Source organism: Bemisia tabaci, chromosome 1, assembly GCF_918797505.1.
Source record: "Bemisia tabaci chromosome 1, PGI_BMITA_v3".
NCBI lineage: Eukaryota > Metazoa > Arthropoda > Insecta > Hemiptera > Aleyrodidae > Bemisia > Bemisia tabaci.
In genome coordinates, this window is record NC_092793.1 from 90,152,317 (window position 1) to 90,179,881 (window position 27,565).

The window sequence follows — 27,565 nt, forward strand, 5'->3', positions numbered from 1 at the left end:
TCGGGAGAGTGATAGCGATCGTAGTTGGAGGCCCACTGCTCTAGGGTGCCGAAAAACCCCCTTGACTCGAAAGTGAGTGATTGCCGTTGCTATCTTCAGGAGAGTAAAATGTTGCAACGGCGTTCTATATTCTTACAATTATTTCTCTCTAAAGTGTTGTATTACATGCAAACCGACAATAATTTATTTTTCATGACTGTAAAACAACTCTGATATAATATTGGGAACTCAAAAATAAAAAAATGCAGCACTGTGATGATCAGGTTTTCTTGTAATGGAGTATAAAACTTCTTCAGGGTTTTACCGTTTTCAAGGTATAAAAACAAAACAAACATTGAGAAAACCTTAATTTCAGGAACATTACTTGAAATCTCAATTATTCCCCAACTGCTCGACTTGGATGAACTAAAGGGGAAATCAATTGGATTAGTTCAATTCTTAGGCAATACTTACTTCAGGTTGAGATTTTTTGGGTTTGGGTGCCAGAGATTTCTTTTCTGCATCTTTATCGCTGGAGGTGGATTTTCGTTTCTTGGATACCTCGTCTTTTTTAGTGCTTTCACGTTTCTTTCGTTGCTCTTCAAATTGACTTATTAAATCTGGGCAGTCCAAGTTCTCCTCGGGCTCCCAGGTGTTGTCGTCACTGAGGAAAAGGAGAGAGAAATGGGCATGTAAAGAAATTGATGGGTGAATTTTATCCAAGAGACAGAATATCCTACTTTCATGACTTGTGCCAATATTATGTTCGCATGTCAGCCCAGATAGCACACCACAAGAAGAGGTGTGCAGGAAATGCCCGACCTTGAGGCAGATTTGAGGCGTAAGGCTGATTATGCCATGTGAGGTAAGATCACAACCTCAAAAAAGATGTAAAAAAGACTGCATGAACTTACAGATGAAAGTCCCTAATAACAGTATCATCTGCCATCTCAATGCATTCTCTGTTCCACTAATAAAAAAGCGTCATGTAGAGATACTAAGTCTGTTCCAAAAGGACTGCCCTTTTTTTTCCTTTGAGGCGAATGAAAGTAGTTGCCCAAATTCGGTTTGTGCGGAGCTACGGTCCTAGGAATTACCTATGAAACAAGACCAAATCGAGTTTTGTAGTTTAAAATTTGACTGAGCTACAGAATTTTTAAAATGATGTTTAAAGTTGACCCCTCTGGGATTTTAAGCATTTTTTACTGGAGACGAACAAACTTCACGAATGAAACTGTTTTATCAAAAAGAATAAAGTTTACAGACTCTTACTGTAGTTGATAAAAATGACTTTTCTTCATCAGAGGACTCAGTTTCCTTTACCTTTTCAAAGTATCTTTCTTCACTTTTTACGCAACAACCCATGCATTCTTTTGTTTATACTAGAGATTTTTTTTTAAAATCTTCTTTCACAAGGGAGTCCAAGAAGGTATCAACAGCTCTTTTGCTTTTGTCAATAGCATAAAACCGCTTCCCTTACTAAGCTTCTCTAGTTAAGGACACAACGTAAGGTCGCAGGGCGTGAGGTCCGGTTGGGGGGAAGGGGGGAGGGTGTGGGGAAGGCAGAAGATCTCATGTTGATCCTTGAATTCTGGAGTGTAATGGGCCGTATGGGGACGAGCGTTCTTGCGATAAAGAATCCGAGATCTCTTATGTTTGGCAGCTTTTTGGCAATATTCACCCGTAGTTTCTGGAAAACTGGGCAGTAGTATTTTATAAACTTTATTAAGAATCTGTGAACTTCTTTATCAGAAAACTGTTTCATTCCTTAAGTTTGTTTTCCTCTCGTACTAAAATTCTGAAAATCCCGGAAGGGTCAACCTGACACATTATCAAAATGCTCCAGCTCAGTCAATAGGTTACGAAGCTCAATTTGGTCTTGTTTTCTAGGTAATTCCTAGAGCTATAGCCCCACGAAAATCGAATTTTAATATCTGTTACTTATCGCCCTGTAGAAAAGAGGGGTAGTACTTTCGAGACAGCCTTTGTATAATGAGACACATCAATGGTCATTTTTAGTAAAGGTAAGTTTTTTCAACTTCATTCATAATACCTAGCATTTGCGATTACCTTCATGCATGCCCATTTCACCGATACAGAATGCAGGCAATGCTTCTGGACTTTCAGTCAGGTTTACAGTGTAATAACTCAATTTACCTCGCCCATTCTAATCCGCCTTTTACTCCCTAATAAAGTGGCCACATCGTCCAATTTTTCGTAACAATCTCCCTGCGCGGTGTATCTTTTTTCTACCTTTAAAATGTTACTGATTCTTTGAAATTTTCTGAAATAGCACACTTTTTGAAGTGCTTTATGAGAAAAATAAGAAAATTTACCTTGCCACTTTTAAGATGCCCCCTCTCCCCTTCAAAGTGGCCACATCGTGCAATGTTATCGATTGTTTGTACCACTCTCTCCGCGCACTTTGCCTGAACGAGTTTAAATTTTTTGACGAGTCAAAAGCATGAACTCTTTAGACTCTAGAAGTAGAGTGTCTACAGAGTCATTTAAGTTAAAAAGAAAACAATTCTGTTCAGCTGCTGGAAAACTAAGTCAATTTAAATGTTTTTCAGAGCTAAAATAGGCGAATTTGAAATTACCGTTATTTTATTGAAAAGAAATTCTCTTGACAGTTATAATGCCCAAGTTTCTTAGATATAGTTGTTAAAGTACTCAAACACAAATACCACCAATTTTAGGCAAAGCGTAGGAACGGTTTCCGAGTTGACGCAGAGAGGGAGGAGGGACGATGGGACCAAACTCTCATCTAATATTTGCCGTTTTCTTCTTGAATTGATGTTTGCATGTGCAAATATGTTCAGCATATTGATACTTCACTATTTTCGCATGTAACATTTCAATGAGTCGGGGAGTCGATGCATGGATTCATTAAATCGATTTTACACTGAACATTGGTGGTTTTACAGGATTGAAATTCGCTATTATCGATTCAGGTAAGAGAAAATAATCCGTGTGAGATCGGAAAAAATCAGTAGAACGAATCGACACATCCACTTTCCGAGGTATTTCAATGTTACATGCAAAAATAGTGAAGTATCGATATGCTGCATGTACAGGGTGTTTCAGACCACCCGTATCAGGCCTTTTTCTCGTTTGTTTTAGGTCGTACGAAGTCGGGGATCGCGGGGTGGAATAGGGAATCGACCCCAATGAATCCGAATTTCGTGGTCCCGAAACCCCCCCCACCCCTCCTTGGGAGGTTAAGGGGGGTCACGATGCTAAAAGTCACGGTTCCCGACCGAACTACGGATAAGTCGCATCAGAATTTAAAAGCGCGGAAAATTTCACGTGAAATTGACCCCTAAAAATCCAAAATCGGCCCATCTAAAGCCCAAAAAAGGCCCCTAAAGAGGGGGACAGTACCCCCCTCCATAATTTCTCTTTGGTCTCAAAACTGACGTAGATTCTCCAGAAAAATACGGGTTCCCAGGTAATCGACCCCGAGAAATCCAAATTTCATGGTCCCGAAGCTCCTCTGGCCCCCCTTGGGAGATAAACGGGGGGCCCAATTTTAAAAATCGGGGCTCCTTTCCGAATCGCAAATTGATTGCATCCAAATTGAGGAGCAGAACACATTTACATCTTAAGTGACCCCCAAGAGTTCAAATTGACCCCCCTTAACGGCAGAAAGTAACCCCCTGAAGAGGAGGGCTTCGCCCCCTCCAAAATTTTCTCAAGATTCCTCTTTGGTCACAAAATTGACGTCGATTCTCCAAAAAAAGACGGTTTCCCAGGTAATCGACCCGGAGGACTCTGAATTCCATGGTCCCTGAGCTCCTCGGGGTCGACTACCTGGGAAACCGTCTTTTTCTGGAGAATCGACGTCAATCTTGCGACCAAAGAGGAATCTTGAGAAAATTTTGGAGGCGGCGAAGCCCTCCTCTTCAGGGAGTTACTTTCTGCCGTTAAGGGGGGTCAATTTGAACTCTTGGGGGTAACTTAAGATGTAAATGGGTTCTGCTCCTCAATTTGGATGCAATCAATTTGCGATTCGGAAAGGAGCCCCGATTGTTAAAATTAGGCCCCCCGTTTACTCCCCAAGGGGGACTAGAGGAGCTTCGAGACCATGAAATTTGGATTTCTCGGGGTCGATTACCTGGGAACCCGTCTTTTTCTGGAGAATCTACGTCAGTTTTGAGATCAAAGAGAAATTATGGAGGGGGGGGGGTGGTCTTTTTTGGGCCTTAGATGGGCCGATATTTGATTTTTAGGGGTCAATTTCACGTGAAATTTTCCGTGCTTTTCAATTCTGATGCGACTTATCCGCAGTTCGGTCGGGAACCGTGACTTTTAGCATCGTGACCCCCCCTTAACCCCCCAAGGGGGGTGGGGGGGGGGGGTTTCGGGACCACGAAATTCGGATTCATTGGGGTCGATTCCCTATTCAACCCCGCGGTCCCCGACTTCGTACGACCTAAAACAACCGAGAAAAAGGACTGGTACGGGTGGTCTGAAACACCCTGTATTTGAACAAGACAGAAGCCCATCGTAACATCGATTCAACAAGAAAACAACAAATGTTAGATGAGATTTTGGTCCCATTGCTCCCCCCCCCCCACTTCCCAATAACTCGAAAACCGCTCCTACACTCATCTTGAAATTTTTCTCTGAGCTTTCGGTCATTATAAACTCCACATTTTCACCTCTTCAATTTACAAAACTGTTTCAACAACGGTAGCTAGCCACCAGTGTGATCCAGCATCTTGATGGACCCATTTGATTTGACGTCGACTATATGAGTGAAAAAATTTTATTACCAACGCAACTTTTACTGTAATTGGGTGGAATGATTGCCACCAGTTCTCTTTACTTTAGAAAATATTCTACCTTGCTCATTATACTTTCGAAATTTCAAGTAAGATATTGAGAACTAGTAAATTTTGACATAAAGCATAAATTTAGCAGAAAGGGTTCCATTTCATTTTTCAGTTTTATCAGAATCTCAAAGGGCGATAATTGCAAATAAGTACCAAACAGCTATGTTTTGAGTCCATTAAAGAGAGAAAATGAAGAAAACAACCAGATTGGCTATTTTCTCCCTTTTTAGGAACTTTCTTGTTCATCAAATAGTTTCTTCGTCTGTATTTCTCAAAAAGGGAAATGTCCAGCACACCGCCTTCATTTTGCCCATGTTAGTCGCCGCTTATCCGTTCATGCAATGGTTTATGATTTATTTGTATCTTTTTCACAACTCTATACTTTTGGCGCGAGAGAAATGCAGTTGGGAAATCAAAATATTCAAGAGTGAAAGTGAAATAAAGGCAACACTAACACACAATGTATAGACGAGTCCTAGAGGGAGCCCAAGCAGCTCATTGTTTCTCGCTGGCAATTATCGGCAATTTACAACCACCGAATCCTTTAAACTCTCAGGCAACCGTTTCGCTGGTGCGCTATGAATTTTTTTCCAGTCTAAGATATTTAGTGTATGTAAGTATTGTTGAACTCTCCGTAAATTTGGCAGAAAATTCATGTCAAATTAAGCCCGAAAAGAGTTTTATTTGCACATATTTGTAGTAGCAGATTTTATAAACTTAGTCTATTCAAAAGGAACTTAATTATCTTCGTATTCTGCGTACACGGAAGATGTTGCATTACTTTTTACTTTCATTCTTTGAGATAGTTTCGAATCTGAAGGAGAAAATAAGTAATTTTCAGGATTTGAAAGTATCAATTTTTTCTTGATGGTGCCGAGCTCAAATAATGCCTTACAGAGAGGATTAGCAAAATATCCGTGAAGTTGATCAACATTTAGAACAAATTTTCATTTTATGTCAAATACTTATTCAATGGTTCATTGATGCTAATTTGTTCCACTGAAATTAAAACAAAGGGCCAAATTGTTGTGGAAATATCGCGAAAAAACCAAGAGGCGAGATAATTTCACGCTACTGTGCTAACTGCTTGTTTACGCACGACTATGCATTAGAAATAATTGGGTCCCTAGGTGATATATTTAGTCTTTCAATTTTATCATCCAATAATATCAAAAAAACTGCATTCCACTCACTTTTCAGCCGCCCAGCGCTGTAAAAATGTCATGCTTTTTGGGCAGCTGATTCTTCCATTGAACCGAGGTTTAAATGAAAGTATAAAATGACCTAAAGCTCTGAGAAAAAGTTTAAGATGAGTATAAGAACCGTTCCCGAGTTGCAAGGGGAGGGGTGCAAAGGAGCTAAAATCTTAACCAATCTGTGCCGATTTCTTATTGAATGGATGTTGCCAGGGGCTTTTAACTGTGTTCACAAATTTTCTCTGTTCACTGTTCAACATGTCAATACGCAAGTATTTTTACACGTTGAATTTCATTTTTAGGCCAAGGAGTCGACATTTATCGATTTTCTCGATTTCATCCGGAAAATTCATGTTTTTTTGGGATTGAATTTATTAATAAAGAACACAAAAAAACTAAAATCACTCAATATGACTAAATTATGTTGATTTTCACTATTTGCACTCCTGAAATTGATTTGTAAAGTCAACGAGTGAATACGTCAACCAAGTATATAGAGTTTCAGCGAACTTTTACAGCAAAACGGGGGATTTTTGGGATGTAGGTTGCTTACTTTCAATTCTCAAATGAATAAAGCATGGCTGAACTTCTTTGCACAGAAAAACACTGTAAATAGCAAAATCAAAACATATTTAATGCAATTTCATTAATATCCAGTCAATTTCTTTCACCTTTCCAATAATATAACGGGACTTACCACCAGTGACTCGGCTATTTTAGCCCCAGAATACCTTCAAATCGACTTAATTATCCAGGAGTTCAACAGAATTTTTCCTGATTTGGCTGAACTGTATCTTAAAAATCTGATAAGTTTTTGCTTGAAGCAGATCAAAAAACTTAAAACTCATTCCAATGGGTTTCTAGGTTCACAATAGACGGTCTTGTCGAGGTGCATGGTTGACCTCACAGTGTTGGATCGTGAATTCCCTTCATGTGCTGCTTGCCTATATACTTAAGATTAAAATCTTTGTAAAGGAAAACCCATGAGGTTGGTACATACGAGTCAACGACACGCATTATCAACATAGGAGTTCACTGCTTGTTTCTTGCTATTTTCTACCATTCAAATTATAAAACTACCCAGTGCTGAGAAGTACTGAAACAATGGTGAAAGAAGTTCTAAATTGGAAGATTGGGAGATGAGAGTATTGGCTTAAAATTATCATGAAGTTGAATTATCTACAAAAAGGGGAAGGATTTATTGGGTTTGTCAAGGTGTGAAGTATAAAAAAAAAGCAAACAAAAAATCCTCTTGTCCAATATTTAAGATGAATGACGGAAAAATAAAATGACAAAGAAAATAAGGTGCGCAGTTGCGAAATTTCCCTTTTTCCGACGAAGTACACGCACCGAACCCCTCGATCGGTAAGATAAGGTGACACCGCAACATTCGAACACTCCAGACGGTAGCCATAGAAACGAACAACCCGTCTTCAACAACCGGGCGACCACGCTTTGGCAGTCGTCACAGGAATCGGGGAAGCCCCTGGCGTCTTCGGGGGGGGGGGGGGGGGGGGGGCTCCCGCTGTGACGCCGAAGCCAGCCCAACGCGCAAGGAAGGACGGAACCGCACGGCAATAGCGCGGCCCTCATCGACCGACGGGGAGGGAGCAGCACCGGTTTTACCGGAGACGTTCGAGGGGCCCTTGCGCCCCCCCCCCCCATATCCCGATATCCGACCTTATCGGACGTCGGCCGACAGAACCCTGAGCCCGGGGGGACGAACGGAGAGGTACGAATGAGCGTTACAAGGAATCGGCCGACAAAACGATACGAGGGGCACCGCGCCTATGGCGTCATTTCCGTAACCCTGAGAAATAAAAATATATTTATCGAAAGAAAAAAAAATATTTCTCAAGAAAAAAAAATATATGTAGAAATTATTTTTCACCCGTAGAAATATTCCTGCTACTTCGAATTTTTTTTTTTTTTTTTGCTTTGGAGAAATATTTTTTTTTATCTCAGAAAAAAAATTCGCCGTAGAAATATTTTCACCGCTCCTGACAAAAAAAAAATCTCGAGAGAAAAATATATTTCTCAGGAAAAAAATATATCTCTGAAAAAAAATTATTTCTCAGAAAGAAATATATTTCTCAGGAAATAAAATATTTCTCAGAAAAAAAAATATATTTCTGCAGAACGGAGTGTTCACTGCTGCCAGCTTGTGCAGGCCGCTGGAAATGATTTCGACAAGGAACGTGGGATGTGGATCGATGGGTGGATCGTGGGATGTGGCGCGAAGTGGCGCGAAGAGTTGAATCTTTCGCGGGAAACTTCCGGCCGGACGTAATAATTGCGGAATAAAACGTCCGCGTTTATTCCGGGGAAATTAGGATTTTTTCAGCGATTGCATGTCCATCCGGGCAAATTATTTTCTCATAACCAGTGCGATGAAGCCAAAAGACACCATTACATATTCTTTCAAACAAGGATAACTAGGAAATAAAAAAGAATGAATAGAAAGTTTTGATACATCACGCTTCTCTGCTGATCTTTGTCCGGAATTTGAGTTTTGGCAATAAGGAATAAAGTTGAGAAGTCGCAGAGTTCTTTAAACAATGTCCTGATGGATGAATATATCTTTCTTTTCAAGAAGACTATCGTAAATGAAGAGAATGTTATAAAACAATTTCTGAAAATCCTTCTTTTCAAGGAATGCAAAGAGGAAAAAATACAATTCTAGCGAATGCATACTCGTTTACTCGTGCTGTGCGCTCTTTTTTTGAAGGCTCTGCCCACACTAGCAGAAAGACTCAGAACTTTGCGCGGAAGTTAAAGCTGGCTACCTCCTGTACCACCAAAAGACGACAAAATTACAAATTACAATATTTATCCTTTCGGGAAATGAGAGATTTTGCCGCCTTGCTACTTTTTAATTTTCATTCTGAATTCTAATTTCGTTTTATCGATACATACATGAAAGCCGCTTTCATAGCCCTCTTTGGTGCTAGGCGACATCCAGCCGCCGATGTCCTCTATCCTCTCAAAGCCCTTCAGGGAGTTTCCACTCCCTCATTTCCTCTGAATAAGCAAAACAAAAAATGCTCCTTTAATTCCTCTAAAATCCTTTATCTTTGTCGATACTTACGTATGTTTAAGGAAATTCCAAAATTTGCTGACCCCCCAAGTTTTAAAAGTCGGAAACAATGCTTTTCTTTTGGGAGAGAGCAAATTTTTCTGAATGAATCATTTAAATTTATTTCTTTTAAATCCTTTGAAACTTTTTGAGTGTCGAACGGAACGTTTAGACATTACCATTCAGGGTTCCGATTTTGCCGAATTTGTGTTCTTTCATTTTTACTACAGCTTACTGCTCTGCATCAGTCATTTTTACACGCGAATCTATACCGCTAGATGGCTCCTTACATCGCTGACTTCAAAAATCATTTAAAAATATAAAAACGCAAATTCAGCTGAATTGAAACCCTGAATGCAAATGTCTAAACGTTCCGTTCGACACTCTTTGCATTCCTTGAAAAGAAGGATTTTAAGAAATTGTTTTATAAGATTCTCTTCATTTACGACAGTCTTCTTGAAAAGAAAGATATATTCATCCATCAGGACATTGTTTAAAGAACTCTGCGACTTCTCAACTTTATTCCTTATTGCCAAAACTCAAATTCCGGACAAAGATCAGCAGAGAAGCGTGATGTATCAAAACTTTCTATTCATTCTTTTTTATTTCCTAGTTATCCTTGTTTGAAAGAATATGTAATGGTGTCTTTTGGCTTCATCGCACTGGTTATGAGGAAATAATTTGCCCGGATGGACATGCAATCGCTGAAAAAATCCTAATTTCCCCGGAATAAACGCGGACGTTTTATTCCGCAATTATTACGTCCGGCCGGAAGTTTCCCGCGAAAGATTCAACTCTTCGCGCCACTTCGCGCCACATCCCACGATCCACCCATCGATCCACATCCCACGTTCCTTGACGAAATCATTTCCAGCGGCCTGCACAAGCTGGCAGCAGTGAACACTCCGTTCTGCAGAAATATATTTTTTTTTCTGAGAAATATTTTATTTCCTGAGAAATATATTTCTTTCTGAGAAATAATTTTTTTTCAGAGATATATTTTTTTCCTGAGAAATATATTTTTCTCTCGAGATTTTTTTTTTGTCAGGAGCGGTGAAAATATTTCTACGGCGAATTTTTTTTCTGAGATAAAAAAAAATATTTCTCCAAAGCAAAAAAAAAAAAAAAAAAATTCGAAGTAGCAGGAATATTTCTACGGGTGAAAAATAATTTCTACATATATTTTTTTTTCTTGAGAAATATTTTTTTTTCTTTCGATAAATATATTTTTATTTCTCAGGGTTACGGAAATGACGCCATACGCGCCCCCGGAAGCGCAGAAAAACATAACGGTCGCAGGAACAGGGTGCCGGGGCCCGACCGGATACACCCGCGCGGCCAAAAAAACGTAACCACCCTCAGGGCTCGTGACAACCCCCCGGAGGGTGGGAACGGGAAACCCCGTGAGTCGAGGAGGGACCGGAGGCCCGGCCACGAGGTGTCCGCTGACCGATCCTCAAGGGTGTGGGACGCCCCGGGGCGGCGGTGCGAGGGGCGAGGGTCGCGTGGGAAGTCGGAGGAACGATCCTGCTAGTACACTTTGCATGAAATACGATTCTGGCATTAGTTTTCCAGACAATGGACATCCTGTCCTTCTCAAAATGGTGGCGGTCAAAATGGCGACTTGGAGCGGTGAGGGAATATTTAGGCTGTTTATCGGTGGATTTGAATGAAACTCTGAATTAGGGGGTATTTCGGCTGACACCGCAATCACACGCTGAATGTGAGAGCTGAATGTGGCTTGAATGTGGAAGTCATCGGCCCGATGCCTGAATTTTGCGCGTGACGCGCAAAATTCAGCAACGATTCTCAGCAACCATCGGACCAATTTTGAATTTGTCTGAACAATTCGAGTAGATTTAATACACATCTGGATGAAAATAACTCGGATTTGCTAAATTTCAGCCGTTGGGCGATGACTGTTGACTTCCACATTCAGCTGCTAAATTCAGCGTCTGATTGCGGCAAAAAGAAAAATGAATCTTTCATGGGATTTTGGAAATTCTGAATAACTTCAAAATGGCGCCGGAAAAATGGCGGAAACATGGAATTACAGACGTGTACGGTTGGCTTAGTATTGAACTCAGCCGCAATTTTGAAAGTTTGCAACATTTCAAAAATTTAAAGTAAGAGAGTCATTCTTGATGAACCAGAAACCAACGAAACTCCGAGTTTGATGCGAATCCAACCGTAAACGTCTGTAATTCCAAGTTTCCGCCATTTTTCCGGCGCCATTTTGATGTTATTCAGAATTTCAAGAATCCAATGAAAGATTCGTTTTTCTCATGCCGAAATACCCCCCTCATACAGAGTTTCATGCAAATCCACCGATAAACAGACGATAAATAAACGATTCCCTTACCGCTCCAGGTCGCCATGTTGACCACCACCATTTTGAGGATAGGATGTCCATTGTCTAGAAAACTAATGCCGGAATCGTTTTTCTCGTCCCAAAAAACCGGCGTAACCCACTTTTCGTCCCAATCTGTCAAAAAAAGGAGCTGTCAAATTTCCATTAGTTTGAACTTTGACCGGCCGCCATTTTGTAAAAAATTAAGATTTCGACTTGCGGTTTGCGCCAAAAATTTTCTTTTTTTGTCTTCTTTCGATTGATGTGTCACAAATTGCTTTCGATTGATGTGTCACAAATTGCTATTTGGAAAAAAAAGGTTGGGGTCCGCAGCCCCTCCCCACGGAGAGCTCCAAAAGTAGCTAACATCAATCAATGAACATCCCCAAAGTTTTGTTTCAAAATATTAATTAGGTAAAATTTTAGAGGGGGTGGAAGGGACTTTTGGGACACCCTGTATTTTAAACTACTTTTCAACTCCTAAGTTTACCTGAGTAAAAAAGATTTCACAATTTCGAAGACTAGGGACTTTACTTACGGTGCAGCAACATAAAATAGGTAATATAAAGAAAAGTGCCTTACTCTGAGTAGCCTTTCCACTTTAGGAGGTATTCAACTTTCCCACCACGCATTCTTCGGTCCAAAACTTTTTCAACACTGAATTCTTCTTCTTCACCATCAACGGACGAGTTGTCATCTTTGTCTTTTGTCTTACGATTTTCTGTAAATAAGATAGACAGAAAAGTCTCCTTGAAATAAGAACAAAAGTGAGGCACTTCTTGGCTCTTGATTTTTCTGCAGGGCCAATAAATCAGAAGCACATGGCTCCAAAAGTTCACGGAAAAATTTAGCTTCAGTTACAGTGCAATATAAAAGATAAAAATAGTTGAAGGTCGAAAAAAGTTTTTCTCTTCTGTGGTGATTCCTCATTGCTCTGCTGTTGCTAGCCGAAGAGTGTGTTCCCATTTTAGGGAAGAGCTTGTCAAAGTGTGAAAACTCGTTCAGAAGAACATTAAAATAGAGATATAATTTCAACACGTTTTCTCATTCTCAGCTTTAGGCTCTGACCGCTTGCAAAGTTGTTAGTCCCAGCAATGGAATCATGATATCAAATCCGGGGGGGGGGGGGGAGGAGGGTTTACAGCCACTAAATTTTCATTCTTTATTTCGCTCAGCGTAATTAGCTTTTTGCGCATGTGTAGTGCTTCCCAGATATTTGACTTTCCTCTTTATTCCACTTTCATCAGTTAAGACTGTTGAAAAGAGAGGACCAACAAGCGAAGTTAATTGATGATGAACTTAAAGTAATGGCCAGCGCGCATATTAATATGCTTGTCAGAAAGGACAACAGTGCAAGAAGTTAAAGTACTAACTGGATAGCATTTTGCAATTCGGAACTATAGGCAGAACGGTAGGTTTTCAGGAGAGCAACTTTTGCAAAAACCATTGGCGTTTTTCATCAAAACGATCAATGTTGCGGTTTGATGGTTCATTTTATAGCTATGGAGTTCCGTTAACACCCTGTGTTGACAGATTCGTCAAAAACATCACACTGTTGCCAATAATTACAAAAAAGGCTATAGTTCCTTATTGCAAAATGAAGAATCCGGGGAAGCTCATTTTGCAATTAGGAACTATAGATTGTTTTAGCACTGACTGCATAAGAGAGACGACCCTGGTGTCACTATTACAAACTGGAGGGTTAACCCCAACAGAGAAAACACCCCTTCCTTCCATCATACGAGGAAGGGGGGAGGTGCATTGTCCCTGCGGAAAGATATTCTACAAAAAACAGGGTGTGCCAAAAATATGGATACCTACCGACTTGCTAATATTTCGAGAATGGTGGCAAATATTAACATGCAATTTGGACGGGAGGGTTTATAGATTTGATTGACATGAATCGATCAAAAAATGAAAGCATGAATCGATCGGCACCGACTTGATCGACAAATTATTTAAAAACCGATGTTATGATTCCGACATGACCGACATGAATTGATCGAAAAGTTAGAACATGAACCGATTGACGTGATTTGATCGACACTGATTCGATTGACGACCGTGAATCGATCAAAAACCAGCGAATCGATCCGCAAATCCGTGAATCGATTGACAACCCCGTGATTCTTTCGAAAAATCCGTGAATTGATCGATAAACCCTTGAATACGTCAACAAACCCGTGAATCGTGAAATTTTGAAAATTCGAAAATCCAAGATTAAGGATGTGGCCTCTAATGCTATCTCGGCTCCTGTTCGATCGATCATGCTGATTTTCGGGGTCAGGGGGTATTTATGGACGGGAAACTCGAATTTCTGGTCAAATTTTGAAAATTCAAAAATCCAAGATGGCGGATGTGGCCTAAAATGATATCTCGGCTCCTGTTCGATCGATCATGCTGATTTTCGGGGTCAGGGGGTATTTATGGACGGGAAACTCGAATTTCTGGTCAAATTTTGAAAATTCAAAAATCCAAGATGGCGGATGTGGCCTAAAATGCTATCTCGGCTCCAGTTCGATGGATCTTGCTGATTTTTCGTAACCGGGGGTATTTTTCGAAGGGAAACTTGAATTTTTGGTCAAATTTTGAACATTTAAAAATCCAAGATGGCGGATGTGGCCTAAAATGCTATCCCGGCTCGTGCTCCATCTATCGCGGTGAATCTTGGTACCAGGTAGTATTTTTGGATGGGAAACTCGAATTTCTGATCGAATTTTGAAAATTCGAAAATCCAAGATGGTGGATGTGGCCGAAAATGACCTTACTTGAGTAAGTATCCCCTGGGGGATCTTTCATTCCTCGGACACACGTTTAAAGGGGAGCTCAGAAGACGCAACCTCAAACTTGTTTTTCGTGGATTGAAATGCGAAAAATATCGGAGAAAATTATTGTAGCTTATGCGTAGTAAATACTTCAAAAAACGCAAAAATCAAAAATCACTGAACAAGCTCAATGTCAAAATTGGAAAAATTTCAATTTTTCGAAACTCGGCTAGGAATTTGAGTTTCCCGGCCAAAAATACCCCCTATACAACCAAGATTCACCACGATAGGTCGAGCAGCCCGAGATAGCATTTTAGGCCACATCCGCCATCTTGGATTTTCAAATTTTCAAAATTCGACCAGAAATTCGAGTTTCCCGTCCAAAATCCCTAATAGCACAGTTACACAATGGAATGTTTTTAAAATGTTTCAAATTATGTCAATCTCGGATCAGTCATTGACATATGTTTCCAACAAATTTTCAAAACGAATACATGAAATGGGCAAGTTGGCCGTGTCTTTGAAACGTATTGAAAACAAATCGAAAATGTTTCTAATTGCGGTCATTCAAACTTTTTTAAAAATAAGTTGGAAACGTTTCAAACTTATTTCAAAAAGGCATAAATAACCCACCCAAAAAAAGTGTAAGAATTGTGTCAGCTATGTGTTGTCAATATATTGCAGTCCGTTCAATAAACTATATCAGAAAGGTTTCAAAAACATTTCAAAACCATTGCCACAGCTAAGCCTATGATTGAAACATATTTACGGAACATTCTGCCACAATTTATATGAAAATCAATGAACCTTTATTGACATCTATCGGAAAAAATTTGTAACTGTGTCAATTTCTTTTTTAACGACCCAGGCACAGATTCATATTAGATTTGTGTACGATATGTTGGGAAAGGAGATCAACTAAATATTTTGGAAACATTTCTAAAACATATTTAAAACGTTGCTGCAGAAATTCTTGGAAGTTCGAAGTTTCTGAGAAATAAACCTGACATATTTCTGACACAATTTAGCAACGTTTCCAAGATCCTTCAAAAACATGTTTCAGAAACAACTGGCAGATATTTCGTATTTTTAATCTGATAAGGTACAGCTATGTGTTGAATCTATGTATGAAACGTGACGGAATGGTATTTGAAACGCCCTCAGATTTTCGTGTACGGATTTCCCTCATTGCTCTCCAGTTGAAATACTCGTATCACTCTCATTTAATTGATCCGCGGAGATCGTACGTCATAACCATTTATAAAATTAATTTAAACGCATAAGGGTAAAAAAATTTATTTCAGAAATGTGTCAGGAATATATCAGTTGAACAAAACAGTGCCTTAATTGTCATTAAAACCTGGTGAGCACAAGTTGAAAACATTTCTCAGACCTTTCTAAAAATTTTCTTAGATCAAACTGAACCCACCAGGGAGCGTTGACGTTTCATTTTCCAATTTTACCAAATTTTGGTTCATTTTTTTGTCTCAAGGTTTACTTTTTGGCTATTTAATTGTGCAGTGTTAAAAATAGTTTTAAATTCTTGGTATGCATCGCATTTATCTCCATTAGAGCTTGTAAGTTATGGATTATCTAAAATATTGAAACCGTACATCATGCTTTGCGTATACTTTTCTAAAGCGAGGACGTCCTAATCCCTCTGATAGTTAAATACTGATGGAGTGAACCCATAGTTCCATACTCTCCTTAGGAATAGTCTGTAATCAGGCCGCCCAGGCACTTGATTTGATAGCTATAATGCCTCCACGACGTTTGCTAAAACAGATGTCTGAAAATTTTTTTACGGTTAAGAAGTAGTGACATGCGGATGTATTCAACACAGGGTGGGCTCGTGTTTAACACTACATGGACTGTAGTGATTATACCGAAAATGTGTCATGAACATCTAGAAAATCAGAGGAAAATCTGAGTTAAAAGCTCATTGTTTTACAAATGTGTCAGAAATGTGTCAAAAATGCACTGCCAACGGAGACCTTTGCCCATTGTGTCATTGAAATATGTAAAAAATGAATTCGAAACATTTCGGTGACACAATCTGCAAATGTTTCACAGACACATAAAATGTGGTGACATGGGAATGTGTTGAACACAGAGTGGCTTCGTGTTTGACACTTCATTCGGGTTTTTAAAGTATCACGTGAAACATTTCAGAAATGAGGCTTGGTGTCATTGACACGTTTTAAAAACATCTCTAAGACTAGGTGTGCTATTACGGTACCTCCTGGTACCAAAAATCAGCAAGATCGATCAAACAAGAGCCGGGATAGCATTTTAGGCCACATCCGCCATCTTGGATTTTTGGATTTTCAAAATTTGACCAGAAATTCAAGTTTCCCCTTCGAAAAATACCCCCGGTTACGAAAAATCAGCAAGATCCATCGAACTGGAGCCGAGATAGCATTTTAGGCCACATCCGCCATCTTGGATTTTTGAATTTTCAAAATTTGACCAGAAATTCGAGTTTCCCGTCGAAAACTACCCCCGGTTACGAAAAATCAGCAAGATCCATCGAACAGGAGCCGAGATAGCATTTTAGGCCACATCCGCCATCTTGGATTTTTGAATTTTCAAAATTTGACCAGAAATTCGAGTTTCCCGTCGAAAAATACCCCCCGGTACCGAAAATCAGCAAGATCCATCGAACAGGAGCCGAGATAGCATTTTAGGCCACATCCGCCATCTTGGATTTCTGAATTTTCAAAATTTGACCAGAAATTCGAGTTTCCCGTCCATAAATACCCCCCGGTATCAAAAATCAGCAAGATCGGTCGAACAGGAGCCGAGAATGCCGAGAAAGCATTATGCCGTCCTGTCTATAGTTCCGAATTGCAAAATGGGAAATCCGAGTTTCGCATTACGCAATAGGGAACGATAGTATAGGTCCCAATTGCAAAATGAACTTCGCGTGATCCTGCGACGGCAAATTTTTGCGGGGTCGCTGAAGCGGGATAAAAATTGTTTTTGAGGATTTTCTTTTTCTCAATAGTAAGTAAATACCCTCCTGATACGGAATTCATCATAAAAAAAAAAATCGAAAATTTGACCCTAGTTCCTTATTGCATAAAGCTGTCCAACTTAAGGGTGAAGAAAAAATGAAGCACATTTTGAAAGAATAATTCCATTTCCTGTCTCAAGTGAGTAAGAGCTTTCAATGTTTGGACTTGCTCTTTATGCACGATTTTGATTGAAGTTTATGAATCTCCTTTCTCGTGTTTTGTTTCTCATTCTTACATGTGGGTGCACACCGTGCTGCTCCCATAGGGTTTAGAATCTGACAGTCTTCAATCTGGTTCTTACTCCGGTATAGGATCAGCTGGTCATTTGATCATTTGAAAAATCTGACGTAAGCAGTTTCCTCCTCTCATCTTCTGCTTAGCAGACAGCAACTTCCGTCATGAGAAAAATTTGAGCTACTTTTGACAAAGCTCATTTTAGGGATTTTCACTTGGACCTTCCTTTCTGCAGAGGTTTATGACAGCTCTGTTTATCATCACGTCAACTTCTTTTAAAGAGTTTAAGGATCAATTTCCTGACTTCACTAAATTAACTTCTTAACTTCTTCTAATTAACTTCTTAGATAGGCAGCCTTGAATTTTTTTTTCTTTTTTTTTCTTTTTATTTTTTTTAAAGGACTAAAGGCTGTCGCGAAACCAACGAGAATGTCCTGAAGACATGGAAATACAGTTTCCAAAAAAAATCGATAATGATTATGTTCCTCAAATTTTTAGAAACATGTAGTGGAACCAATGTAGAAAGTTAAGTCTTGACTGTTCTTAGGAACATTTATCAGATAACGTTAAAACCAGTAGATCTTACAACTTCATTGGGTACGCACGAAAACCTTTGTATTTTCTGGCTGGATCTTATATTGATGTTTTTCTGTATTAGACGGTCCAAAGTACGCATCGTCTGATCTAGGACCATTGGACGAAAAGAGATGGATAGAGTATACAAAGATACACTTTTCATCTCACAAGTTTAGTTCTTTGAACATTCTTGCAAATTTACAGTGAAACTGCAAAAATGCGTACCTCTGTTGCAGCTTTCTGAAATCTCCCCTTCCATTTTATTTTTTAAAAGGAAACTGAACCAACATCATGGCTTGAAGTTTTCACAGAATATTCTTTGAAAGGGGGGAAAAAATCACTGAAATTTTCAAAAAATGACGTTCAGTAGTTTTCCATGTAGGAAATTCTAAGTATGACGGCAAGTTTGGATTGCCGCGCGCCGAGATACGAATTTCTGGAATGTCGCCATCGAAATATTTTTGAAAATGGGTAAAATAGAAGTATTCAAAGAATATTCCTGGGGCTGAGGAAAGAAAAGAATGGAGACTTGTCACATCCAAAAATTGCATAGTGCAACATAAATTATAAGGGTAAACAATGGGCTAACTGATGATTAAAACATTCCGGTTGATGTGACACTAATCCATTCTCTACTAAGCAAAGTCTGGAAATGCTACAGGAGCATTTTACATAATATTCTCAAAAATGGATTGAAGGAGTGATGGCTTTAGAACATTCTTCGGAATCTTTCCAACTTCTGCGGGCCGATTATTGAAATTTAAACCAGCCTTATAAGACATCGAATTGCGATATATTGCACGGTTGAGATAGGGCTATGTCTTGTCATACGCGGCAACATAGAGTCGATGACATTTCAATAATCGGCCCGCTGGGGAATATTCTGTTGTTAGCAGCTTAATTGAAACACCCCTCGAGGGCTAATACTGCCTAGTGACTCAGCAACCATACCTATTAACATGCTTTCATACTTTCAGCATGATTTACATAAAATATTTGTGCGATGGAAAGAAAAATTAGAGGGAACGTAAAAAATAGAAAGTGAGGATACCTCTTGACATGTTATCTTGGGTTTGCTCTAGTAGGGCTGGTATCTTGAGAAATCTGGAAAAAAAATAAACGGTTCAGTTATTGAATTTGTTGGGCTTTTTCCCATAGTAAGGAGTAATACTGCGAGTTATTTTCTCATTGATGGCATACATTTTGGATAGGTGGTGCCATCTGAATGCATGTATTTATGGTAAAAATTTACTTCAAACACTTTACCAGATATAAAAATTCTATATTTGGACAGAAAACTCATTATGAGTGCTCTTCATGATTAAAATCTTATGGAGTGGTGAGGCTTCAAGGATGATCAGAAATTAGCATTTCTCTCATCGTGCGGGGAGTAGGCTCTAACACCTTTGTGGCACCAAATATAGTGGGGCCGATAAGCGTAACAATCGTGCACTTCTGGAAGACAGTATGAAATTTTCAAGGATTCATCTCTACCCTAGAGATATTCGATTTAGACATAGACTCCAAAAATCTGAGCCCCTGGAGCGCGGGGGGAGGGAGGGGGCCCCCGAATTTTGAATAACTACTTAACAGTTTATGTTAGCGTATTATTTTTACTGCAGGACGATGGGAAATTTTATTTGGAACAAAATTGATTTTTATGAATTTTTCTGTGGGATCGATATTTAAGGCGCGAAACGGGAAAAACCATCGCCGGACGGTGAGCCGGCCGTTCTGAGGTAGATCTGCGCGCTGCGCTACCTGCCCCGGGACGCGGACAGTTACGGTGTTACCGACGAACAGACCGCGTATTATTGTTTAATCTCAACGATGCGCAGCTTTAAAATTAATCGTGAATACATATATCGTCCTACCTAAAAAGCCTCGACTTAACCTTTAGAGGTAATCTATAATATCAGCTCCGAAACCTTCTAATTTTGCATAACTTGTAACGCTTGGTTTCAGCATTTTACCGGGCCGATTTTCATGATTTTTGCGTTGATCGACGGGCAATTGTCTGTAGATGAGCCCGCTCTATTCAGATTTTCAAAATATGACCCACGTTTTTTTGTATTACGTGGAAAAGTTGTGAATTTTCCTATCTAAACAATGTAAATTTATGTTTTTTGTCATAGTTCGTTTGAGCGCTCTACCAGGCCAATTTCCATGATTTTGCGGTTATCGACAGGTGATAAGCCCTAGATGAGCCCGCTCTAATCAGATTTTGGAAATAGGACCCAGGTTTTTTTTTTACAATCAAGTTATGAAAGTGAGCGAATATACAGAATGTTCCTCACGTGCTACGGCTACACGCAGAAGGTTGCGCAGTGGCTGTGTAGCCTGCGCATTCCCTCTACTGTATCATCCCAAGATTCACTCAGTGCAGTTATAGCAGGTCGGTGGCCGAGTCGTCTAAGGCGTCACGTACAGCACCTTGTCATTTCGTATTGTGGGTTCGAGTGCCGACATCATTACTTGTTTATTACGACCTGAAAATCATCATGCGTTGTTCTTCTGCAATGATTCATTATTCAATCTTTGCGAAACGAATCCTGTTGACTCCAAATTTTTTCTTCTTTTTTATCAAAAACAAAAATTATTTCGTTTTAGAAAGGAAAATACACCTCATATACCGTATTTTTTTTTTGGGGGGGGGGGGGGGAGGGGGGGGGGGAATAAACCAACTTTGAAAAGAAGCTGTAAGAGAAAGACGCGAAGATAAAAATCGGAAACGAAAGAAAATTTTAAAAAAAAATTAAAATTGAGAAAAAGAAAAAAGAAAATAAAGAAAAATTAGACAGCATCGATAGTTTGTTAGGCTCTTACTACTTCCGTTATGAAACTTTTGACGAGATTTGTTCGATAAATTTTATCATAAAAATATGAATTATATTACAGCTGCGGCGACAAAAAAGGGCCGCGATGCACGCGGCTTGATGGCGCGGAACGCCTTCAGGGGGTTGGGCCGCGTAGCGGCCAGGGGGCATACCCCCTTAGTATACAGGGTGATCCAAAAGTCCCTTCCACCCCCTCTAACTTTTTACCTAATTGAGGTAAAGATTTGAAATTTGAGGGATATTCCTAGGTCAAAGGGAGCTACTTTTTGGCCCCCCTAAAATTTTCAGGGGGGCCCCTCTTGGGGAGGCAACGGCCCCCAACTTTTAATTTTTAAATGGGAAGACCTCCTTTGTGATGGCTCGTTCGAAAGAGCATAAAAAAAGAAAACTTTTCGCGCAAACCCGAAGTCAATATCTCAAACCGTTTCAAAATGGCGGCCGGTTAAGGTTCAAAACGGCCGAAAATTCACACCGGTTATTTGTCGATGGATTTGCGAGAAGATCGGTATGTAAGGGTATTTTGACACGAGAAAAACGAATTTGACGTTAGATTTTCCAAAAAACCGAAATTTCCAAAATGGCCGCCGGTTAAAGTTCAAAATGACCAATAATTGATTCTTTTAGTAATCTAAGTTCAAATTTGTTTATCTTATGCCAAAATACTCTCAAATTAAAAGTTTTAGGCAAATTCATCAGCAAAAAACCGAGGTGACAATTTTCGGCCATTTTAAACTTTAGGCGGCGGCCATTTTGAAACGGTTTGAGATATTGACTTCGGGTTTGCGCGAAAAGTTTTCTTTTTTATGCTCTTTCGAACGAGCTATCACAAAGGGGGCCTTCCCATTTGAAAATTAAAAGTTGGGGGCCGTTGCCCCCCCCCAAGGGGGGCCCCCCTGAAAATTTTAGGGGAGCCAAAAAGGAGCTCCCTTTGACCTAGGAATATCCCCCAAGTTTCAAATCTTTACCTCAATTAAGTAAAAAGTTAGAGGGGGTGGAAGGGACTTTTGGATCACCCTGTATGTATACAAGCGAACGCACGGCAACAGAAGGAGTAGGGGTTAAGTGCTGAAGTTTCGGATTGTTTTGTTGTATTAATTTTGGGGGCTCGGACCCCCAAATTTGTCAATTCAAAGGTCATTCAATTTTCCCGCGAAATAAGTCAATTTATCCTAGATTTGCCTCCACATTATCTCAGTAAGGCCAAAATCAGTTCAACATTACGTTGGCAAGTCTCCAAATTTCGGGAAAAGTTAAAAAAAAAAACGAAATTTAAGGCGATTAAATTTGACCGTATAAATTTCGTTTTTTTTAAACTTATCCCCAAATTTGGGGACTTGCCAACGTAATGTTGAACTGATTTTGACCTTACTGAGATAATGTGGAGGCAAATCTAGGGTAAATTGGCTTATTTCGCGGGAAAATTGAATGACCTTTGAATTGACGTATTTGGGGGTCCGAGCCCTCCCTTAGAATTAAATCGAAGTGATTTCCGCAATTTTTACTTAAAAGCGTCACAATTTGGTAAATTTTCCCGTTTTACTTGTTTCTTTACGATAATTTGAACCGGAGTTATGATTTTTTGAAAATAGGTCAAATTTGACCTTTGACCTATCATAACCCGGTCAAAAATTAAGATATTGATCTGCGGTTTGCGCCAAAATTCTTAGTTTTTTATGCTCTTTCAAATGAGGTATCACAAGATAGGGGTTGCCATTTGAAAAAAAAGTTGGGGGCCCCCCGCGCCCCCCCCTGAGGGGAGACCAAAATTTTGACCCCCCCCCCCTAAAGATGGTCCCCTATGAAATATGAACATTCCCAAAGTTTCATTACCCTAGCTCAATTCGTTCAAAAGTTAGCAGGGGTGGGACGGACTTTTGGTACACCCTGTATTTCACAAGCATACTATTTCTCGCAAAATGTCTCCAACATACCTAGAACTCTTCCATGAGCTTCATGCAAATAAAAAATCGGTGCGTGATTTTAGGGTTGAAGAAGAAGAAATACAAGGAATTTCTTCCTGAGGTACCTGTCCTTCTCAGAGGTTGTTTAAAGGATCAGAACCTGCATGAAAAATAAATTTCCTCCTATTTTAATATTTTTTCAATTAAAATGTTACCAACTCCACTCCAAACTCGACAGAATAAAACTAGGGGGCCCCTGGCCGCTACGCGGCCCAACCTCATGAAGGCGCTCCGCGCCATCAAGAGGCCGCTTCGCGGCTCTATTTTGTCGCCGCAGCGTTAATAAAATTCATATTTTCAAGATACAATTTGTTTAACAAATCTCGGCAGAACTTTCATGATGGACGGTTAAACTTTCATGAAGGAGTGAGAGCCTAATAGACAATCGATGCTGACTAATTTTTCTTTATTTTCATTTTTTTTTTATGTATCCATTTATATTATTTCTTTAAAATTTTCTTTCGTTTCCGATTTTTATCTTCGCGTCTTTCGCTTTTAGCTTCTTATCAAGGTTGGTTTTATTTTCCCCCTGAAAAAATACGATATGAGATATCTTTTTCAGAACGAAATGATTTTGTTTTGGTAAAAAAGAAGAAAAAATTTGAAGTCGACAGGATGCGTTTCGCAATGATTGATTGATGAATCATAGCAATAAAACAAAGTAAGATGATTTACAGGTCGTAATAAGGTGGCGGTAGCCACCCCCGGTCGAGGAAAATGACGTCCTACTAAAGTCCCGATAACAAACGGGTGGCCGACACTCTTAGTCACAGGCAACTCCCTTAATCTGAAAATTGATTCGATTTAGAATGGAATTCAGAGCAAACGGCGGCACGGATTCCAACGATCTTGGTGTCTATGGACGCAGCTAAGTTAGCCGGATGGCGTTTAAGGGTTTCATTAAGATCCATTGAGTTTTCAAAAACTTATAAGCACTTAATGACCCAAAACAAGGAAAATTTTACTTTTTACTTTGCCGGGAAATTTGAATTTCAAGAATCCAGGGTCCTGAGAAAGTCACTCAAACTCCGCGATAACGGTAAACCTTAGACCTATAAAAGTGGGTACCTAAAGAATCGTCATGTTACCGTGTCCATGGGTTTTTACAGTTTTGTAACATTCCTAGTGATCTTAAAGAGAAATTACGGAAAATACGACTAAACTGCCCGTCATGACCATCTTTAACAACAGATTTCTCGCTTACCCGGCCGCAGATCGTAATGGAGCCTATATAAAGGGCACTTCGTGAAGATGTGAGGATTTCATTTTGCCACATAAAAAAGCGCTTTATCTCACGGATAATCCAGCATCCGCTTACATCCTTCAAAATTTTAGCTATAATTTTTGAATTTAGAAAAAAACGAGTAATATAATGGTTCAACGCCATTGGTTCATTCTGTTCAGGTTCGTCCGAGTTTCGGGAACGAAATTCCTGTCGTCGTTATCAACCTCCATCTACTGTATTTATTTGTGAATAATGAACAGATTTAATTTAAAAGTTCAATTCATTTTAGATCCTAACTAATATTACACACTTATATTATTACGCCCACTTTTATCCCGATACACTATTTCATTGGTTTCTTAAAAATCTCAAGTGATTTCTGGTCGGTCGTTACCAACCTCTGTAACTAGTACTAGTTGTGATGTGAATAGATTTACCTAATTTGGATAAGAGTTTAATTCTTTGTAGATGCTAACTTCTATATGTACGTACTCTTATTATTACGTCTCACGTGTTCTACTGGAGCCCGATATACCTTAATTTCTCTTAAAATGTTCAAGTGATATCTTTATTTTATGATATGTGACAAAATTTTAAGTGAGGTTATGTCGTTATGTTTATGTCAGTACCTGAACGAAAACCGAAGCGATAGACGTAATTCCGGTAAATTACGTCAAAGAAATTACACCGACATTGTGCCAAACTCTCCAAAGGAAGCAGCATTTACATCACAGAATGTATTCTCACTACTAAAGTCTAAAAATTACTGGAATATGAGCCTCGGTCTTCACATGCGACTGTCACTGAACTTCGACCAAAATTTATTCGCTCTACATCTTGCCATCAACCTATGTGCTCTGGAGTGATTATGTTTCTCTGAAGTGTATGTTATTTACATTAAGAACATGTTTCCTTCATGATTTATCTTGGAATCCTCCTATCTCTTCTACCGTTCTTGTTACGCGTGGCTTGCGAACCTGAGTATGTAAGGCACAATTCCATCCCTTTTCGGAACAGTTCAATCATAGATCAACTTAATGTCACACAATCAAAGATCTTTGACTGTGAGCATTTGCTCAAATTGGTTTCTTCCGAGTCTCTTTGATTTTGCGTCAGGAGTTGTTAGAAACATCATTTTGCCCAACAATAGTAACAAGGTCTTTAATGAAAGGTATGTACTCGTATTATTCTCATAATTTCATAAGTTGATGATGAAAACACAATGAAGGCTTCATTTTCTTGCATAGATTACCGTTTGAAATGGGTGCGCCCATTCTTCCTCCATACAAAAGCGTAACAGAATAAATTGCTTATCTGTCAAGAGGACTACAGTAGTAATATACGTAGGTGCCAGTTCCTACCCAGTTCCATTGGAATAAGTGCGATTGTGTCAATCAAGGCTGAGTACAATTATATTAACAATTATCTTTTTATCCAGCCAGAAGTATGTCTTCATGATCCTTACTTTGTCTATGAGCCTTGCCTGATCGCATCAGCCCCAGTAAGTGAGAGGATATACCCACCTAAATCGGAATGGAAAGCTTTGTTTAAATCGCCGCCCCTCTTTCTTGCTGCTTATGTAAGGGGATAATCTCCACCCTTTTAATGGATATTTAATCTCAGTTCTCTGTTTTAAATGAGGACCAGTTTGCTAGAGGGAGCCTCTGTGCACGCTCTGTGTCATTCACGTATTGAGTGTTTGTTTACATCGAGTCATAAGGTTATGTTTGCACCCACTTATTGCTATTTATACTTATTGCTAGATAGATGTGTTACTGAAGTATTATTCCATTTTGACCTAGCGAGTGCTTTCTAAGCTCAGCTCCCAGCATGTAATTACTCCAGTGAAACAGTGCACGTAAAATATCAGGTGTGCGGAGTTCAGTATTGACCTACCTAGTTTCTGCACCGCTAATCGTCCAAGGCTGAATGTGATTAGATCAATTGGTATCATTTATGAGAAGAAATGGAAAGCTCGCATATCACCTTACATATATTAACTAAATGCTCTTATCAAGAGATTGCCGTTTCGGTTGATGTCTGTCAGTGAACCTTGAAAACTCAAGGAAACTAAGAGGTAAATTTTTCAATATTTTATCCTTAAAATGCCTGTATTACGACCAAATACTTTCTCCGTGGCTTTTGCATTTTTTAAAATAACTTAAGGCACTACCTATGTGGGCAAGTATATGATTTGACAAATTTTATGGTGAAGCGATATTATTCGAAATTAATCCAAGAGAAAGGTAAGCTATTTCATTGCATGCGCAGGTATTTTTTTGCAATGGCCGATACTTAATAAGGTCAGTGAGAAATTCTCTTAATAGGTATTCATTGTCAGAACCTGCAGCCTGATTGTCGAAATTGTGTGTTTCTCGGGTAGACATAGATGACATAGGTCAAAAGGCAGTACGTGATTGGTCGGCGCTATGTCTTGTCGCTGTTTTGTCGTGCCTCTGATGGGTGGAACCCTAGACAAGCTAAAGGCATCTCTTAAGTTTCTGACAGTATGTTGTCCATTCCACCAGACAAAGGCACAATAAAGCTGCGATAAGACATAGTTGATCAATAACGCTCCACCTTTTAACCAATGTCATCTGTGTCTACCTTTCAAACACAAATTTTCAACAATCAGGCTGCTGGCACCCTCAAGTTAGGAAGATCATCTTATGCGATAAGTATGCCTGTTGCCAAATTTTCAAAGAGAAATTAAGTATTCGGGGGAGATGAAAATATTTCTCATTTCATTGCAATCATCGACAATTTTTCTTTTACAATGCTCCTTAGAGTATGGTGCACCTAGAGTTTGTAGGAACAAAGTTTGGATGTTTGGATGCTCTAAAGAATAATAATCCCAAAAGTCATGAAAATACCTAGCTAGTTTAAAGTCATGCCACACCAAATAGCCTCATTTTGGTAAAATTTGTGCTCTACTACTTCATTCACTGGTTGTTTCATGAATAATTCATCATTCCATACGGAGTACCTATGATTTATAAGGCAACGCTCTCATGAATTTCCATAAGCATCTGATAGGTTGCTGAGTGATGAAATTCAGTATCGAAAAACTTGCCGCTAGCATTAATACAAACATAGGTGCGCTTAAGAGGGATGATGTGCGTAGTTGAAACAAATGAGCAAAATTATTTTATAACTTGGAATAAGCTTACAGTGTAATGCCTATGACAATAAGTTATACTCTTTTTCCATTAATTTTCTCACGCAGGTAAATGACAACTCTATAGCTATTTAACCCCTCCCCCTCCCCTGTCACCCTTTTCCTGTGAGCCTTTCCAATAGGTACAGATACATTTGACTACCTTAGGTAGCCCCACTACTTTCAACTACCTATTTCCAGACTGATCACAAGTCAGTGGGTGCTATTAAAATTTCCGCTGAATGTGTTAGTGCTTTAGCAGATGTTGTTGTTTACTTTCCATTCATTCAGGATTTTCAAATAGCCAATAGTACCTACTTAATATTTTATGGCCACACCTTTCTCCATTCAAAA

General features: G+C 39.4%; 1 protein-coding gene across 1 annotated transcript in view; it reads right to left on the reverse strand.

The window, feature by feature from the left end:
- Positions 1–27,565, reverse strand: part of LOC109034976 (chromobox protein homolog 1) — a 52,665-nt gene that overhangs the window by 9,269 nt on the left and 15,831 nt on the right. Inside the window, exons 2-4 of the mRNA XM_072306490.1 lie at positions 19,083–19,135; positions 12,022–12,160; positions 454–643 (exon numbers count right to left, since the gene is read on the reverse strand). Of these exons, the coding sequence (XP_072162591.1) occupies positions 454–643; positions 12,022–12,160; positions 19,083–19,092 (339 nt within the window). The 5' untranslated portion in view covers positions 19,093–19,135. The remainder of the gene's footprint in view (positions 1–453; positions 644–12,021; positions 12,161–19,082; positions 19,136–27,565) is intronic.